This window comes from Giraffa tippelskirchi, chromosome 3 (genome assembly GCF_054371585.1).
Source record: "Giraffa tippelskirchi isolate mGirTip1 chromosome 3, T2T-mGirTip1v1.2.pri, whole genome shotgun sequence".
NCBI classification, from domain to species: domain Eukaryota; kingdom Metazoa; phylum Chordata; class Mammalia; order Artiodactyla; family Giraffidae; genus Giraffa; species Giraffa tippelskirchi.
The window spans coordinates 9,732,000-9,750,490 of NC_137277.1; the positions used below are offsets into that span (position 1 = coordinate 9,732,000).

Here is an 18,491-nt window from a genome sequence, read left to right on the forward strand (position 1 = left end):
ATAAATAAATAAAATTATTTAAAAAAAAAAATTCAAGCTCTGCTCTCTTGGTTTGATTTTAAGTTAGATCAGATAAACATGTCCAGGAATAATTTACAGGGGAAAAGAGAGTGCCCCTCAAACATCTGAAGGGTTTTCACCAGCCCTGGTGGCTCCCCCACTCCCTTCCCACCCTCCACCCCCAGCCCTCATCCTAAACTGGGTCCTGCAGAGGCTTCTGTGTTTCCACTCTGAACCCACATTTGTCTGTTGTGGGTTCCGACCCAAGCGCCAGGCTGTCCTCAGTTGCCCCCAATGCTTTTCTTTCACAGAATGAGCAAAGCTGAGGTGGGGGAACAGTGGTGTCTGGTAGGATCCCCAACAATCTGCTTACCCCATATGTGGATCTTCAGACGGACTGAAAACTGTTTGCAAAGATCAAGAAAAGGGAAGATTGTTGGATCATGGGTGCGTGGAGTTTATGATGTCATTCTCTGCATTTCTGTGTTTGAAAATTTCTATAAGAAGTGCTTTTTAAAAAGTCACGTTTGACCTAGATACATAAAATGAATGAAATGGTTGTGTCTAAACCCCAAATGCTGCCCGCAGGTCAGAACAGGCACCAATGCCAAGGAGGGAGGGGGCAAGGAGGAGACCTGTACACATGGAACCTTGCAGGAGCGACTGCAATGTATGGATCTTATTTGGATCCTGATTCAAAGCAACAAACTGTAAAAAAGCATTAATGAGACCATCAGAGGTGTCTGAACACCGACTAGTCCATGCCATTCATGAATTATAATTATGTTCTCCAGGTGTGATTTAAATACTTTGGAAAGGTTTTAAAAATAGTTTTTTTTTTTTTTTTTTTTTGTAGAGATACGTACTGAAAACAGACAAAACTGACCTCTAGAAACTTCCTGATAACCTTGGGCAGGGTGGTTGGGCAAGTAGGTGCAGAGAAAGGAAACAGTGGGTTGATGGTGGGAGATGCAAGATGGATGCTGGTCTGTTTGTGTGTATGTGTGTATGTGAGTCTAAGATATGCTCCATAACAGAAAGGGAGATGTAAGTACCAAATGAAGGGACCCTGTCCTGCCTCTTGGCCAGTTTAAGAAACCACATTCACTGTCGTCTGCCCTAGTTCTCTGCCACATCCCATACAGATCTCCAAGCCCCCAGGCCTGTTTCTCAGGAGATAAACCAACCCATAGGCTTCCCTGGTGGCTCAGTGGTAAAGAATCTGCCTGCCAATGCAGGAGACATGGGTTCTATCCCTGGGTTGGGAAGATGCCCCTGAAGTGAATGGCTACCCACCCCTGTATTCTTGCCTGGAGAATCTCATGGACAGAGGAGCCTGATGGGTTACAGTCCGTGGGTTCCCAAAGAGTCGGACACAACTTAGTAACTAACCAACAACAGCTCAACCCCCACCCTCCCCTGTTCCAAAGTTAGAAAGGGGCAGCTCGGAACGTCGGAAATGACCACATGGAGACAGCCAGCGTTCTCACTGATAATACTGTTTATTGTCCACGGACCGAGCGGTCACTTGAGAATGACACAAAGCATCGGAGACATGCGCTGTCTGCTTGTCGACTTTCAACAACTCTCACGTGTTCCCAGCACAGGAAGGTCTCAAGACTTCATATTCCAGCAAAATCACATTGCCCCAAAATTGAAAAAACAAACAAACGAAAAAAAAAATCCAAACAAAAACGAACAAGGTCAACAAAGCTTTAAATTACGGCGGCAGGTCCTATATTTCTTAATACTTATCAAGCAAAGATTTGGAAACAACTACAATGTAAACTTTATTTTAAATATTTTGAGTCACTTGCAGAAGACAAGAATAGAGGGAGGAAAGAGCAGTGCTTAGAACATAATATATAAATTAATGCCAAATGGAGAGCCTTCTTAAACTATATATATATGGCAATTATTGACTGTGAGGGTATTTGAGTGGCTTCTTGGCCACCATCGTGTTCTTCATCTTGACTTTTTTTTTCCTGCTCAGCATGGCTACAAGACCAATGTGCGTGGATTGAATATAAAGGCCATCTTTTAGAACCAACCTACACAAAGATTCTTTGCCAGAGAACAAAACATAGGAGACAGAAAAGCAACGGTACTCAAAGAACGGAAGAAAAGGTCTGAAGGAATCACCATCATAGACTAGCTACCATGCCATTTCCACTCTAGATCCAAAGCTCCCACGATGCAGAAACCTTTGGGGAAAAAAAGGTGCGAGTCTAACCCCTATCAAGGGTAATAGAAAACACAGCACAGGAATGATTACAACTGATGTCAGAAACAAACCAAAACATTAAAAAAAAAAATCAGCAGAAACAGGAGTAAATGTTACATATGATAACACCGTACAGGAAGCAGATGGGGGTGGGGTGTTATATTGACCGGAGGGTCTGGTGTTCTTATATATACTTAAATCACACGGACTGGTCCATTATGACATCTTATAAACTTTCTATCACTGCACAACATGAAGATGCCCTTGGAGTGAGCCGAATTCCTGGAGAGTCCCCTAGTCTGCCCTAGAAAGGGGTCATCAAAATCTGTGCTGACCAGGCCCCCAGGTGGGCATGGGGGCTGCATGCCATGGTGGGGGAGGGTCAGGAGTCTTAGAGGTGCTTTGGGGTCACCACAGAATAGAACAGGCTTAGAAGATGACTTTGGAAGAACTCTGCAGAACAACTACTCCCAGGCCAACAGACTCGTTTCATTGTGTGTGTTTGCATAGCGTGCATGATAAACTCAGGACAGCTGACCTTTACAACACAAGTGGGGAGAAAAAGGAGATTATCTTTACTGTTACCGAGAAATTTCTGCCTCCGTTAACCCCCGTTTTACTGGCATCAGGAAACTACCTTTAGGGAACAGCTAGGCTCCTTAGCTCCCTATGAAGTTTCTTAACTTGGAGATTTTTGTAATACAAGAAATATAAGCAGAGGAGGGCAGGTACACCGGTAAATTTGGGTTCACATATTCCCTAAGGATTCATCTTTAGCAGAACGAGATGTCTCTTAAAGCTGGCCACAGTGTTCTGGAGGCCCAGAAAAGTCATGAGCGCTTTACTGACAACACCTCCCCACCAAAATTCATCCTTCCCAAGGGAGGACTTCATTCTGTGCTTCGCTGACTTCACTGTGGAGTACCCCCGCACTGCCGGGGCACTGATGGTCAGTCTTCCAGGGAGCTCACACTGTTAAGACTCTGGCACCTGCTTGGGGGGCTCTGAGGTGTGTTGGGGGACAGGGCAGGACCCAGCTTTTGATGTCTTCAAGATGTGCCTGACAGCAGGGGGAGCTCATGCCACTGGCCACACAGAGCCCCTAGCAAAGCCAATTTGTGCCCCTCGACCTGGGTGCCCGAGGCCAGGAAAAGGAGCAAGTGAGAGGGGCCTTCGCAGCTCAGGAACGAACTCTAGGGGCAGCCAGGCCTCCCTGCCAAATGTCTGCACCAGGGTAGGACGTCATAGACTCCCTCAAGGGCTGGGTCGTGTCCTGCGGGCCGGGGATGGGACCAAAAGGACTTGGCTGGAGCTGAAGCCTGCTGCCCTCACATCTCTACGAGGCCAGGGAGGGAGGCTCCTGCTGGAATCCTGCAGATTAATATGATTAACTGGGGCTCCTTCAAGAGCAAGCCACTGGTCCAGGGCTGCTCCCGGAAGTCACAGACGCTGGGAGTCCATGGTGGGCGTAGGGGAGACAGGGGGTGCACAGGGACCACCACCCTAGGGCCAGAGGTGTGGAAACTGCAGGAACCGAGGGACATGCCCCTCTCAAGATGAAAGGGACCTGGTAGGCCTGCTACACAGTCTGGCAACGACCCTCGAAAGATCCTGCAAAATGTACATTTCCAGGCTCTGCCCTGACCAGGCGTGGGGACCCCAAGTGCTGTCTGCTCAGCGTTTGTGACAGTGCCAGGGCTGGGCTTGGGAGGGACGCCTGTGCGTCCGGCCCCTGCCCGCACCCAGGGAAGGGAGACCAAGACGCACGGTGCCCAGGCTGGCAGATGGGGTGTGGGACCCATCTCTGCCTCCAGACCCACACCTGTGTGTTTAAAAGGAAGATGGGAGTGGAGAGGAGAATCACACTAACTTAAAGCCACTTGGATGACTGTTTTTATTCATGCTGTTTCCAGGAAGGGATGTCGGAGCTGGACCAGTCTGAACTCTTGGACGCTGTCAATTGGCCCCAGGGGTGCTGGTGGCCTGCTTACGGGTCCTCGATGTCCAGAAACTCCTGCTTGGGGGGTGCTGCTCCGCGGTACCAGGCGCAGGAGCCGTCGCTTCTCTTGATGCAGGCGAAGAACTTGGCCTGGTGTCCGTTGATATTCTTCTCCGTGACCCAGTCCATCCAGAGGCACTCGTCCGGAGAGGAGATGTAGCATGGGATCATGGGGCATCGCGTGATCTAGGAAGGGGGACATGAGGTGGATTCAGCTGGGCGCCGAGGCCGCTCATGGGGCATCTCCAGAACCTGGCCTCTACCTGGTGAAGGTGTTCAAGGGCAGTGTGCAGAATGAATGACCAGGTAAGGGCAGCAGGCAAGGAGGGAGGGAGCTGGGATTGGAGTCGAACTTGCTCCCTCAGTAGGCTTTCCTGAGCCCCAAACTCTCCAAATGGCAGCAGGCAGCCTGTCCAAGATAGGACAGAAACCTTTCTGCACTCCCTAGCTATTGCAAACACGCCCTCTACTTTGGGCCATCTGGTCTACCTTCTCTGAGCAGACCAAACCAGCTTCTGCTTGGCCTCACCTTCCGGAGTGTATAACAATAACAACAATAAAGGGCCTTGATAGACTTCCCTTGTGGGCCAGTGGTTAAGACTCTGCAGTTCCACGGCAGAGGGCATGGGTTCAATCCCTGGTCAGGGAACTGAGATCTCACAGGCCTCATGGTACGGCCAAAAATAAGGAAGTGGACGTCTCATAATATACAAATAAAACAAAAAACAATAAAGAATTCTGACTCTTATCAGTTCAGTTCAGTTCAGTCGCTCAGTCAGACAGGTTCAACTCAAGTAAAACGAACAGCGTCTTGCTCCCAAGCACATGTATGCTTCCAGGGGATCAGCAAGGATTAATAACATCTTGGCAAAAGAACCCAAGTCCACAGGAGGGTGCAAACCTTCAGGCCGTGCAAAGACAAAGGAGGAATTTGCTAGACTTACAAGTAGTTGTGGGTCAGAATTCACACTGTGAACGAGCTAAGGGGTGGGCTAGCGAGGATCTACCAGGATAGGCAGGAAGGCCACACAAGCAGTGTGAACCGGCTCAGGCCAATTTCTGGGCCACACTGGGCCCAGACTCACATCCTGCGCTGGGGTTGGCGGAGAGGCGGCGGGGACTGAGGGATGTTAGGAGACAACAGAATAGGACCCTGGGGGCCACAGAGATCTTACCTTCTATGGCTGCATCTAAGCATTAGCGCTGCTGTAACTGTGTTTGGCACCACTTCTGGGGTGCTTTCAAGAAGAAAGGCAGGGGCTTCAGGGGTTCTCAACACACAGACCCCACATTTACATGGAACCATGCGTGGAAATGGCTGGTACACTTGGCAAAACCATAACACCTGGGATGTTCTTTCACAAGGCACGCCAAGTCTCTGCATTTGTACTTTTGTAGAAAGACATTCTTAAGGCCCATGTTCTGCCCACAAAACTCCTCTTGCTAGAAGGCTCCCTTCTTAGAAGCTATAGCCCACGTGGTCAGATACCCCTTACCTCCCCAAGGTCCCCGGCCAGACACCCTCACTTGTGCGCAGACCACACCTCCCCAGAGCCCTGTCCTAAGTCGGGACCCTGTGGATTGGGAGGCCCTGGGAAAGTCAGGGATCAAACCCTGGCAGACTACCTGGAGGAGGTGGTAGCTGCTTACCTTGCACTCACAGCCCATCTGGTACCTGTGGTTCAGGCTCTTCTTCTGGGTGGTGCTCAGGGTGTCCCAGGGCACGATGAAGTCACAGAGGGTGATATGCATATTGCCATTCCCCTCGGCCTTCCCTGAGGAGACAGGGGTCACCAAGCTCAGAACAAAATGACGGGTTCTCTTCTTTTTCCTGCATCTGGATGAGGCTCAGGCATGGGGACGGTTAGTTCTGACAGTACCCTGAACTGTAGGCTATTTTATGTCCCTTCCAAAACTCCAAGGTTGAAGCCCTGACCCCTAGAACCTCAGGATGTGTGACTCTATTGAGAGAGAAGGTCTTTAAAGAATTGATTAAAATGAGGTCATTAGGGTGAGTCCGAATCCAGTAGGACTGGTGCCCTTGTAAGAGGAAGAGATTAGGACATAGGCAGACACACAGGGATGACCACATGAGGACACAGGGGGAACCTGGCCATCTACAAACCATGGAGAGTGGTCTCAGAAGAAACCAACTCTGTCAACATCTTAATCTTGAACTTCCAGCCTCCAAAATTGTGAGAAAATACATTTCTACTGCTTAAGGCCTCCAGTCTGTGGTTTTTGTTATAGCAGCCTGAGCAGACTCATACACCATGGAATATTTATTCTGAGTTTAAGAATGCAAGCTCACTGTAGAAAGCTTAAGAAAGTAACTTTTTAAAACGTCTCTCTTTTCATTACCTAGAGCTAACATTCTGATGCATTTCCTTCCAATATTCTTTTATGCGCACGTATTCAAGTGAAAAATGTCACCGTTGTACATAGATTATATTGTTTCCTGTGTTGTTTTTTTTTCTACCAAATATTTATTCACAAGCATTTCCTCCATTTGATGTTGAACTTGTAATTCTGGGTTGTTCCATTATGAACAATAAGAGCAGAATTTTATAAAATCAGCAATCTGCCCTAAATTCCCTGTATTGGGCATGATGAGATGCTTGATAAGACACTGTTCGCACCTTAGGCTCCTAACTCAGCCCCCTTCCTCCCTTTGTGAAGAGTTCTCACTGGTGACAGCCCAGACATTAGCAGAGCAGAAGAAAAAGACAGACCCGTGTATTCTGGTGAATGACAGGGCCTAACGAGGGCCGGGGAGGTTGTCTAAAATCTTGTCCTTCCTGTTACAGTGGCACCTTGTCAAGAGACACAGACGCCCAGTGATGACACTGGAGCCTGGCAGAGAGTGACACACGACTCCCTGAGAGGCAGACAGGAGCCCCGGGCTGCACCCTGGGCATCTGGGCTTGACAAAGCTGCAGAGCGTCCAACTTAATGGTCTCAGGCACAGCCCTGGCCGCCAACAATCGCTACTAGAAACACAGCTCAGCGAAGTGCTGATGCAGCCGGCTTATCTACTGCATCCCATCAGGAGGAAGTGAAACAAAAACTTCCTCATCGGGGAAAGACATCGGCTTGCCTGAGGCTGCAAGCGGCAACAATGACATCCTCTGTGCTGGGCGGGTGGCAGGCAGCACTCCCCAGGTGTGAATTCTCCTGCTCATCTTTCTGTCTTAACCATGCCTCTAACCTTCAAGCCTTCTATTTTTTTCTTGGAGTTGTCTGACATTCCAGGTAAAGAAAAGGATCAAGAAGCAGGATGACTCCTTGATTGCATTCATCCTGATCCTAACAACTAAAAAAATGATGTATCTGGGTGACCTTAAGCTTCAAAAACAGCTGTAATTTTTTCTAGACTTGAGGCTGAAGCTGATGCTCCAATACTTTGGCCACCTGATGCGAACAGCTGACTCACTGGAAAAGACCCTGATGTTGGGAAAAATTGAAGGCAGAAGGAGAAGGCAACAGAGGATGAGATGGTTGGATGGCATCACCGATTCAATGGACACGAACTTGGGCACACTCTAGGAGATGGTGAGGGACAGGGAGGCCTGGCGTCCGTGGGGCTGCAAAGAGTTGAACACAACTTGACAACTGAACACACACACAAAGCCATTTTCTAAAGAGTACAGAATAGACAGGGAGCTAAATGGACAATGGCAAGTAACTCTTTCCTATATCCTGGTTTCTTCTGGCATTGACCTTGCTTGGCCTGGTCATTCATTAGAGGCAGGCTGAGTACTCATTCCAGTCCCTCCCTCCAAACTTACGTAGCAACTTCCACGTGACTGGCATCAGTCTCCCACGTCACATTGTTCTTTGCCTTTTTTGTATATCGTGTTTTTCAATCGGGTCATAAGCACAAAGGGTAATGGTTGTGTCTTGATCCTTTTTTATCCATAGTTCCTTGCACATAATAATGGCTCAGTAAAAGTTTACTGATGATAACGTGGTTATTTGTTCTAACAATGTGATTCACTATCTTTTTTTTTTCTTTTTGTTTTTTGCTGTCTTCCTTTTTAAACCTTTTCACCACCAGTTCAAGCTTCTACAGAGAGTGGGCAAAGGCAGGGCATGGAGATGAAATGCAGATTTTTTCTTTTAAAAAATTTTTATTTACTTATTTTGGGCTGTGCTGGATCTTTGTTGCTGCGTGCAGGTTTTCTCTAGTTGCAGTGAGCAGGGACTACTCTCTAGTTGTAGAGAGTGCATGGGCTTCTCACTGAAGTGGTTTCTTTTGTTGCAGAGCAGGGGCTTCAAAAGTTGCAGCACGAAGTCTTAGTAGTTGTGGCACACGGGCTTGGTTGCTCTGCAGCATATGGGATCTTCCCGGACCAGGGATAGAAACCATGTCCACTGCATTGCCAGGCAGATTCTTGACCACTGGACCACCAGGGAAGTCTAAAATTGTGTATTTTCAAAGGCCCCAGTTCCCAGTTCCCCTGAGCTTTAAGTGTCATGTGTAACTGGTGTAGCATCTCAGAATGTTAAGAAGAGATGCCTTTCGGTAGAGATAATTAAGACTTGATTTGGTACGTGAGCATCTGTCTGCCTTGGAAAAAAGCAAAGTCTTTCTTGGACACAGAAAAACAGGAATTAATTAAAATTTGTAACTGAGGGTTGTATGTTTACTTTTCTTTCCGGAGATGAGGACTGGAGAAGAAAATGACAGGGCCGATTCCATAACAGTTCCTGAACACAGGAGTCTCACGGTGCCAACTCGACATGTGAAGCTGAGTCATCAGCCCAGGAGGAGGTGGGCTGCCCCAGGCTGTGTGGTCACTCGTGGGGCCGCAGCCAGCGCTGGCTGAGTGGTTTTCTGTGCCCCGTGATTCTTGGTTAGCCCGTTGTGACTCCAGGAAAACAAGATCTAGATTCTGTGCTTCAGAAAGTAAACACCAGATTGAATCCAGAGCCGTCTCACGGAGCCAGGGAACGAAGCCGGCTTAGAGAGGTTCCTCTGTAATGGGGTGAGTCAGCAGCCAGTGCAAGGGCCTTTTATTAATGTTACACTCCACGGCCAGTTAGGAAACTAAAATGTGCCCCACGTTGCTCGCTTCCAATATGAAATGAATGGTAGCTTAAGATGATAGCTTCTCGGGTGGCACAGGGGTAAAGAATCCGCTTGCTGATGCAGGAGACACAGGAGGCACAGATTTGATCCCTGGGTCGGAAGATTCCTTGGAGAAAGGAATGGCAACCCGCTCCAGTATTCTTGCCTGGAAAATTCCATGGACAGAGAAGCCTGGTGGGCTGCAGTCCACGGGGTCGCAAACTGTAGGACACGACTGAGCGTGCTCGCACTAAGATGACAGGCACACAGTTATCAACTGAGTGCATCTTCAAACATTTTTAGTTTTCCTTCTACATGGAGCTACAATATGGATGCTTTCATGGGTAGTAAGTTTCTGAAATGTGTGTGGTGGTTACTCGTGTAACTGTTTTCTCATTCAGCCTGGGGACAACTGAAAGGGCTTGGGTGTGGGAGCAGTTTCACAGGTCACGTACATATTACATGTTAAATAGCCTTTGATGGCAGATGTGAACAGCTGAGCTGACACATGAGTGAAAAGAAATGTTATCAGAGAGTGACTGAAATTATGAGGCTTTCTGTGTTTGACTCACCACGTTCCCTTTGGACATGAAGCCTCTCCCTTTCAGAAAAGGGTCTGAGCACAATTGATGTTCCTATCACATCTCACAAGAGAAAGAAAAGCGACTACCAGCAAAACAATCATCTCACCACCCTCCACGCCTGTCCTGGATCCACCTTCTTAGCAGCCCCGTGGCTGCCTCGCACTCCCGGGATAAGCAGGGCAGGACAGGACCCAAGCTCCACGCTCCAGAGAGACCTTGCCAGGGCTCCTGACTGCTGGACATAAGCACTCTCCCCGTCTTGCCCTGGGATCTAGCCAGAGGGCCCTGCGGTCTGGACCACCCATCTCGTGGAATAAAAGAACAGTGCCACACTCCTCAGGATCTCTGGGCAAAAGGCAGGTCTGACTGCCCGGGAAGGGCCCCAGGAGATGAAAATCATGCCCAGAGGCCACTGTGCAAGGGGGGTGACTGACCTCGGCTGCTAGGGCTCAGCCCTCCTGAGTGTGTGCAGACTGGCTCTTTGGCACCTCTGGAACAAAAGGTCTGCCTTTGACCCAGAGTGGGAGCCACCCCCAGAGATGGTGCTTGAATTGGTCTGGGGAGCTGCCTGGGCATCAGGATTTTTGCAAACTCCCTGTGGAATTCCAAGGAGCAGTGGAGGCGGAGGCCTGCTAGGCTAGGCTAGGCATTGGGGCAGTGAGACTTCTAAACCTGGACCAGTGATGGAAGAAGCAGAGTGTAATAGACTCAGGAGTCAGGCTGTTGTTTGGTTGTTCAGTCGTGTCTGACTCTTTTGCAGACCCATGGACTGTAGCCCAATAGGCTCCTCTGTCTGTGGGATTTCCCAGGCAAGAATACTGGAGTGGGTCGCATTCCCTTCTCCAGGGGATTCTCCTGACGCAGAAATCTAACCCGCCTCTCTTGCATTGAAAGACAGATTCTGTACCACTGAGCCACCAAGGGTTAGGCTGAAAGTGAAAGTCACTCAGTCGTGTCTGATTCTGCGACCCCATGGCCTATACAGTCCATGGAATTCTCCAGGCCAGAATACTGGAGTGGGTAGCCTTTCCCTTCTCCAGGGAATCTTCCCAACCCAGGGATCGAACCCAGGTCTCCCGCCTTGCAGGCGGATTCTTTACTATCTGAACCACCAGGGAAGCCCAGGGTTAGGCTAACCAGGGTCTAATTTCTGGCAGCACCACAACACCACTCCCTGGCAGTGTGACGCCAGCAGGGATGTGTTGAGAAACGCCTAACCAGTAGCTCTCCTGGGAGTAAGTGTGTAGCATTTGAATTCTGTGGTGTCAACACTCCCACCCTGGCCAATTTCAAGCTACCAACATGACATCAACCAAAGTTTAACCATCAGTCTGAAAGTGAAAGTGGGTTCAGGCACACACCATGGGGCCTAAGCACATGGCTCCATCCTCTACTCCTCAGTTTTCCTCATCTATAAAATGGGTTCATGATGGGGGTAGTGAGGATTAAATGGAACCCACATGAAAGGCATTTGCAGAACATCAGTGCCAGGAAAAGAGCACTCCTATGTCTATTAACGAGAAGCTGGTGGGGCTTGATGAAGAATCCTTTAAGACAGAGCCTCAGCGTGGGTAAGAATTCATCTGTGCATGTCTGGAAGCAGACACTGGCCCAGACCAAAGTTACCTTCCCACCTGGAGCCACCAGCAACAGGATCCCGGCTCTCCCTCCTTGAATAAGGGCTTCTGCAGCTCTGCAGTTTGGCCACAAAGCCCCTAGAGGGCAGTGTGGAGACCCAGAGGGATGGCTGAGGCTCTCATTTTAAAAGGTGCTACAGCCAAAATCACTGCAGATGGTGACTGCAGCCATGAAATTAACAATGCGTGCTCCTTGGAAGAAAAGCTATGAACAACCTAGACAGCATATTAAAAAGCAGAGACATTACTTTGCCAACAAAGGTCCATCTAGTCAAAGCTATGGTTTTTCTAGTAGTCATGTATGGATGTGAGAGTTGGACCATAAGGAAAGCTGAGCACCGAAGAATTGATGCTTTTGAATTGTGGTGTTGGACAAGACTCTTGAGAGTCCCTTGGACTGCAAGGAGATCCAACCAGTCAGTCCTAAAGGAAATCAGCCCTTTAGGATTGATTATTTAATATTCATTGGAAGGACTGATGCTGAAGCTGAAACTCCAATACTTTGGCCACCTGATGTGAAGAACTGACTCATCTGAAAAGACCCTGATGCTGGGAAAGATTGACAGCAGGAGGAGAAGGGGACAACAGAGAATGAGATGGTTGGATGGCATCACCGACTCGATGGACATGAGTTTGAGTAAACTCCGGGAGTTGGTGATGGACAGGGAAGGCTGGTGTGCTGCAGTCCACGGCGTCGCAAATAGTCAGACATGAGTGAGCAACTGAACTGATAGCCTGGTGGCTCAGCAGTAAAGAATTCACATGCCAATGCAGGAGACACAGATTCAATCCCTGAGTCAGGAAGATCCCCTGAAGAAGAAAATGGCAACCCACTCCAGTATTCTTGCCTGGGAAATCCCACGGACAGAGGAGCCTGGCGGGCTACAGTCCATGGGGTCGTAAAACTGTTGGACATGACTTAGCAACTAAACAATAGCCTTTAAAAGGACCAAAAAAAAAAAAAAGGGCTCAGAAAACTAGAAGCTGTTGATTTGTTAGGGCAATGAGGTCTCTACACCACAGAGGTTGGGCTACTGTGATCTCAGAGTCAGATCGTCAGCTCTCTGCATCATGATTTTTGTCCCTGTTTCCTTCTATTTAATATTATCTCTCCTATTATAAAAACAGTAAGATATTGCAAGTGTGAAATGGTGCAGCCATTTTGGAAAACAGTTTAGAAGTTCCTCAAATGGTTAAACACAAGAGTCGCCATAGGTCCTGCAATTCCACTCCTAGGTATCTACCCAAGGGAAATGAAGACACATATCCAGGCAAAAACTGGAACACATGTGCTCAGAGCAGCATTACTCATAGTAAATAAAAGGTAGAAACGGCCCCAGTGAAATGCTGAATGGATAGACAAAATGTAGTACACCCAGCCAATGGACTATTATTTGGCCATAAAAAGGAGTAAAGTTCTGATACATGTTACAATGAGTAAAACATTAAAAACGTAAAAAAAAAAAAAAAATTATGCTGAGGGAAGCCAGACACAAAGGACCATATATTATATGAGTCCATTTATAAGAAAGTCCAGAGTAAAGAAATCTAGAGATTAGTGGTGGCTGAGAGCTGGGGGTTGGGGGAGAATGGGAGTTAGTAAGGTAATAGTTAAAAGGTACAGGGTTTCTTTTAGACCATGGTGATGGTTGCACTCTGACCCTTGAATTATACATTCAATAATAAATACACCCTGCCCCTTGAATTAATACATTTTAAATAACAGATGCTCAGAATAAGACATTTAGGAAGTTCAGAAGGCCCTTTAAAAGAAGGGAAAAAAAATCTCCTTAATATTTATTTTTATTTAGTTTAGCTATTTGGCTGGGTTGGGTCTTAGTTACAGCACACAGGATCTTCAGTGTTTAGTTGTAGCATGTGGGATGCAGCTCCTGACCAGGGATCAAACCCAGGCCCCCCTGCATTGGGAGCTCGGAGTCTTAGCCACTGGATCAGTAGGGAAGGCCCCACCTTCACACTTACATCAATTGCAATAAATAAAATTAAAGCCCCAGCTCTTCAGCTGCACCAGCCACAGCTCTCAAGTGCCCGGTAGCACATTGGACAGCTTGGACATAGTGCATGTCTGGCATGCACTGGAGGTTTGGTTAGACCCGCGAGTCTCAACTCGGGGTGATGCTGCCCCCCCCCACCAGGGAACATTTGGTGATGTGGAAGACCCCCTGACTGGGGGGAGGATGTTGCAGCAATTAGTGGGTAGAACCCACGTGTGCATGCATGCTCAGTCGTGTCTGACTCTGCGACCTCATGGATTATATGACCGTCAGGCTCTTCCATCCATGGGATTTTCCAGGCAAGAATACTGGAGTAGGTTGTCATTTCCTACTCCAAGAAGTCACAGATGCAGCTAAACATACTCCATGCATAGGACAAGCCTGCCAGCAAAGAATGATCTGATCTCAAATATCAATAGTACTGATTTTGGACAGTAGTACTGTTCTGGACCCTGGGGGTGCAAGCTAGCGGGGCAGGCAGAGGAGGCAATGCAATGGAAAGAAGTAAAGGGATTTCTGTATCAATTCTGGTCCATTAATTGACCAGTAATGGACCAGTAATAAATGTACCATACTAATGTTAAGATGTTAATAACAGAGGAAACTGTAGGAAGACCTGAGAGACCTGGCTGTACTGTACTAACCTGCTCAAGTTTTCTGTACATCTTTAACTGTTCTAAGAAATAAAGTCTAGTAACAATAAGAAAAAAAAGTAAGAGAAGTCACTTTACGTAAGAATAAAAGAATAAAAACTTTAAAAGAGATGCAATGATAAAATTGTGGTCTAGCCATACAATGGAATATTATTCAGCCTGAAAAAAGGAGGAAATTCTGACACTTGCTGCAACATGGGTGACTCTTGAGGACATTGCGCTCAGGGAAATAAGCCCATCACAAAAGGACTAATGGTGCTAGATTCCGCTTTTATGATGTCCCTAGAGGAGTCAGATTTCACAGGGACAGAAAGCAGAACGCCGGTTGCCAGGGGCTGTGGGAAGGGGAGTTTAATGTGCACAGAGTTTGTTTGGGAAAAGGAAAGAGTTCTGAAGATGGATGGTGGTGGTGCTTGTGCAATAATGTGAATGTGCTTCATGCTGCTGAATAGGCACCTAAAATTGGCTAAAATGGTAAACTTTTGGCTATGTATATTTTATCACAATAAATGAAAGAGGAATACGATGAAGAAATGAATGGGTGAATAGCACACATAGTAATATTAAGAGATTTAAAACAAGGTTTTGGGACTCCTCCGGCAGTTCAGTGACTAAGGCTCTGAGCTCCCAGTGCAGGGGGGACCTAGGTTCGATCGCTGGTCAGGGAACTAGCTCCCACATGCCGCAGCGAGGAGTCCTTATGCTGCAACTAAAGATCTCGTGTGCTGCAACGAAGATCTAAGATCCTGCATGGTTGCAACTAAGACCTGGCACAGCCAGATAAATAAAAAACTACTTGAAAAAATAATAAAATAAGGTTTCAACTCTGCCTTCCGCCTCTTGCCCAGCCTTGAGCACTTCCAGCCTCTCATCTCTTTGTGTCCATCTGACCTCAGATTTCCTATGAATACTGGTTTACTCTATTCTTTCTCTTAAGTCACACTGGTTCCACTATTCTAATTAGGGGAATGCAGAGGATGGGTGAAAATTCATCAGTCCTCTGCCAGGAAAAAGCAGGGAATCCGCGAGACTTCTGAGTAGCACTGTGCGCGTCATCCATATCGTCAAGGCTCTGGTTCACCTCCAGCCACCCCACCTCCGCTCCCCTGGATGCCCTCTAAGAGCATCCCACGCCCATATCCGCGTACACACCTGCAATGAGATACTCCTTCTTTCCTCCAATGTCCAGCGAGACCCCACACACTGCAGAGGAGGGGGCTGTGTAGATAAACTCTATGTCCTGGTCAGGTCCCTTGAACATCTGGAAAAAGGAGGATGAGGAATGTAAGTGAAGGTGGGTGGCACAGCCAGGAATCCTGTTGCCACCCTGAGCACGGTGCCCCAACCTGCACCCGGGGTACTGCCAGCACGGAAAGGGGATGGAAACGCACCGGTCAGACAGGCTGGAAGACGACAATTCCTAACGCACAGGGTTCTTCGGCGTCACTGTGATTCACTGCCTAGGGTGGCAGCTGTCACCAAGCTGGGGATGACCTGGTCATCCAGAAGGACCCACCTCAGATACACCTGCCTTCCCAACCACGTGCGAGGTCATCACAGAATCTCCGGGGAGGGGCTTGGATACCGCCAGGTGATTCTGACCCACCACGGAGTACAGCCACTTTCGTCTCTGTCCAGGAATTCTGATCAAGTTCTGGCTACGTGATGGGGGCCAGAGCAGAGAGGCACCTCTTAATTAGGGTGTAACTCCCTGAGCAAGGGGAGTTCAACTTGCAATTTCCTTAGAGCCTCTTGCGAACAGACTTGCTGCTCAGGAGAAAGGGTGCATTGTTCCAGCGTCTGGGCAGGACGTGAGAAAGCCCCAGCCAGGGAGTTTCTGCTGCCCCTCCAGGGACAGTGACAGTGTGGGGACATGAGCGTGGGCTGAGAACTTCCCTCCACTCCAGTTTTGGGGGTGCAGCTCGCTGGTAGCCGGGTGAGTAGGGGTGGGGGTAATGGAAAGGGGACGGCACAAACGCACCAACACAACACAGGCAGCCAAACAGCACCGTGGAACACACACGCCTGGGCCTCCGTGATTCCACACGAACCGCATCAGGACTCTTGCTGTGGCTAAACCCAGGTTAATAGCATTGTTTGGTTTTGGGGGAGGAGCGCTTCAAGAAGCAAACCCAAATGGAACAGGGTCATCCCAATGTCACGATGAACCAGCTTTGCAAGAGTTACACTCCAACCCATGCCAAGAAAGGTTATGAATGACATCTGTCACCAAAGGGCTGAAAGTGCTTCCTTGGTGTCAACACCTCCCTTTTCATAACCCCACAGTGGGTCATTAGAGCAGAGATACTGTCTTAACTGCTTCATAACTAGAGACGTTGGCACTGAGAGACCGGGGCACCCCTTTAAATCACACAGACGTAATGATCAAGCATTTCGCTGACCTTCTGGTAACATGCATTTTCTATTTTTGTAAAAATACGGACGGCCCCAATGACTAACCAGGTCACAAAGCTGTCTGTCCAGTTAGAGCCTAGAATCTTCTTCCCTCTTACAGACCAAGTTTTGTTGTTGTTCAGTTGCTAAGTTGCGTCCGACTCTTTGCAACCCCTTGGACCATAGCACGCCAGGCTCCCCTGTCCTTCACTATCTCCTCAAGTTTGCTCAAATTCACGTCCATTAAGTTGGTGACGCCATCTAGCCATCTTGTCCTCTGCCACCCATTTCTCCTTTTGCCTTCAATCTTTCCAGCATCATGGTCTTTTCTAAGTTAGTTACTGTCAACAGTAACCTTCCATCAGCACTGGTCCTGTCCTCCCAACTTCCCCTGTCTTCCCTCCATCCCAAATACGGGCTCCTTGCCATATGACCTTGAACACAACCCACATTCTGAAAAACTAACAAATACTCGCCACCTCCCCCTGGGTCTACAGCTCCCAACACCTCTGGTCCTACCCTGCCTGGCAAAGCATCTTCTGCATCACTGGCCAGGCTGCCAAGTCTATTTCCTCCCCAACTCCCCTCTCTTAGGTAATGTCCCAGCACACCTCTCCACAGAAGCTGTCCTCCCTCCAAATCCTCGCTCCTCTTGAACGTAAAGCTGACCAGGCAAGACTGGAGCCCACTCGCACTTTGGGGGAATTAGGTCACTTGCCCCATTAGCTGTGGGCTCCCAGAAACAATGGCCAAGTTCCCACTGCCTTTGAACCCACCCACCATGGAAGAGGTGGAGAGGCACTCATGGAATGTTCCACAGAAGCTGTGAAGTTGGTAGCTTAACCCTGAAGCTCTGCCACTGATTTATATTCTTCAGAATGAAGATAACACATTTCTGGAAGAACTGAGCCGATGGGGACATACCACGTGCACACAATTTCTCAGGAATTCACAGATTAAGGAAAATCAGATCCACCTGCAGCCTGATGCCCTTGCCCCTCACTGTCTGCCCTACCCGTGGCTGGGCCAGTTCTAGGGACCTAGAGGCTCACTGAGACAGCAGAACATCCTGCCGTGCTCTCAAACCTCCCGCAGCTCTGCCGGACAAAGCAACCCCGGGACAGTCACCATTACCTTTATCTGCTTGATCTCATACTGAATCCGCTTGATGGGGTTGCCGTAGATGTCATTGCCAGAGTCCACCTCCTTCTTACTGACCGCTTTGGCCCTGATCACTGCAAAACAAAGATGCAAAGGTGAGCAGAGTCCCCGCCAACGAGACCATCCTGGCTCCAAGGTTGGGTGTTGGGGGAGGTGGCAGCAGGGAGGCACGAGGCGAGGGGCCAGGTAGTCCCAGCCTGGGCATAGCACTGGACTCCATCCAGAGGGGACAGACCAGGAATGAAGCCAGAGCCCTCCGCTGACAGGACCCGGAGCAGCTCTTGTCCCTCAAGACCTGGGGATTGCTGAGGCCATCGCTGATTTGAACAAGGCTCACTGTGGATCTCACTCTTCGGGACTCTGGGGCTTTTTTCCCTTTTTCGCCAACGTGTATGTATCGGTGGCTGGGAAAGCAGACAAGCACACTGACCACTGGCCTGCCATCCTGATCACACAGCTAAGGATGGTGAGAGTCCTACCCTGCCCCCTCCTCCCATAGCTTACTGTCAATCAGGCTTTTTCAGGCTGAAGGTAGAGGGGGAGTTACCTTCCTGCAAGAGGCCCCATCGTATTTAGTTTGGGGGTCTGACATCGAAAGAGTCTATCCTGCCAGCCTCTGAATCCGACCTCTGCATGCCCCTGAGAAACGTCCTGGGGCTGCTTTTTGTAATAATACACATCCTATCAGAAGCAACGGCAGAGGAAGGTCAAATATTTTAAACCAAGGGGCGTGGAATGGGAGGAGACATTTGA

General features: G+C 48.6%; 1 protein-coding gene across 4 annotated transcripts in view; it reads right to left on the minus strand.

Annotated features, from left to right (window-relative positions):
- Positions 1-1,483: 1,483 nt before the first annotated feature.
- The window catches only part of TIMP2 (TIMP metallopeptidase inhibitor 2), a 53,761-nt gene continuing 36,753 nt past the window's right edge, over positions 1,484-18,491 (minus strand). For all 4 annotated transcript variants that reach the window (XM_081575703.1, XM_081575705.1, XM_081575706.1 and 1 more), the window contains 4 exons: positions 17,712-17,812; positions 15,336-15,444; positions 5,874-5,998; positions 1,484-4,409 (listed from right to left, as the gene is read on the minus strand). In XM_081575703.1, coding sequence (XP_081431829.1) covers positions 4,212-4,409; positions 5,874-5,998; positions 15,336-15,444; positions 17,712-17,812 — 533 coding nt within the window. In that variant the 3' untranslated portion in view covers positions 1,484-4,211. The remainder of the gene's footprint in view (positions 4,410-5,873; positions 5,999-15,335; positions 15,445-17,711; positions 17,813-18,491) is intronic.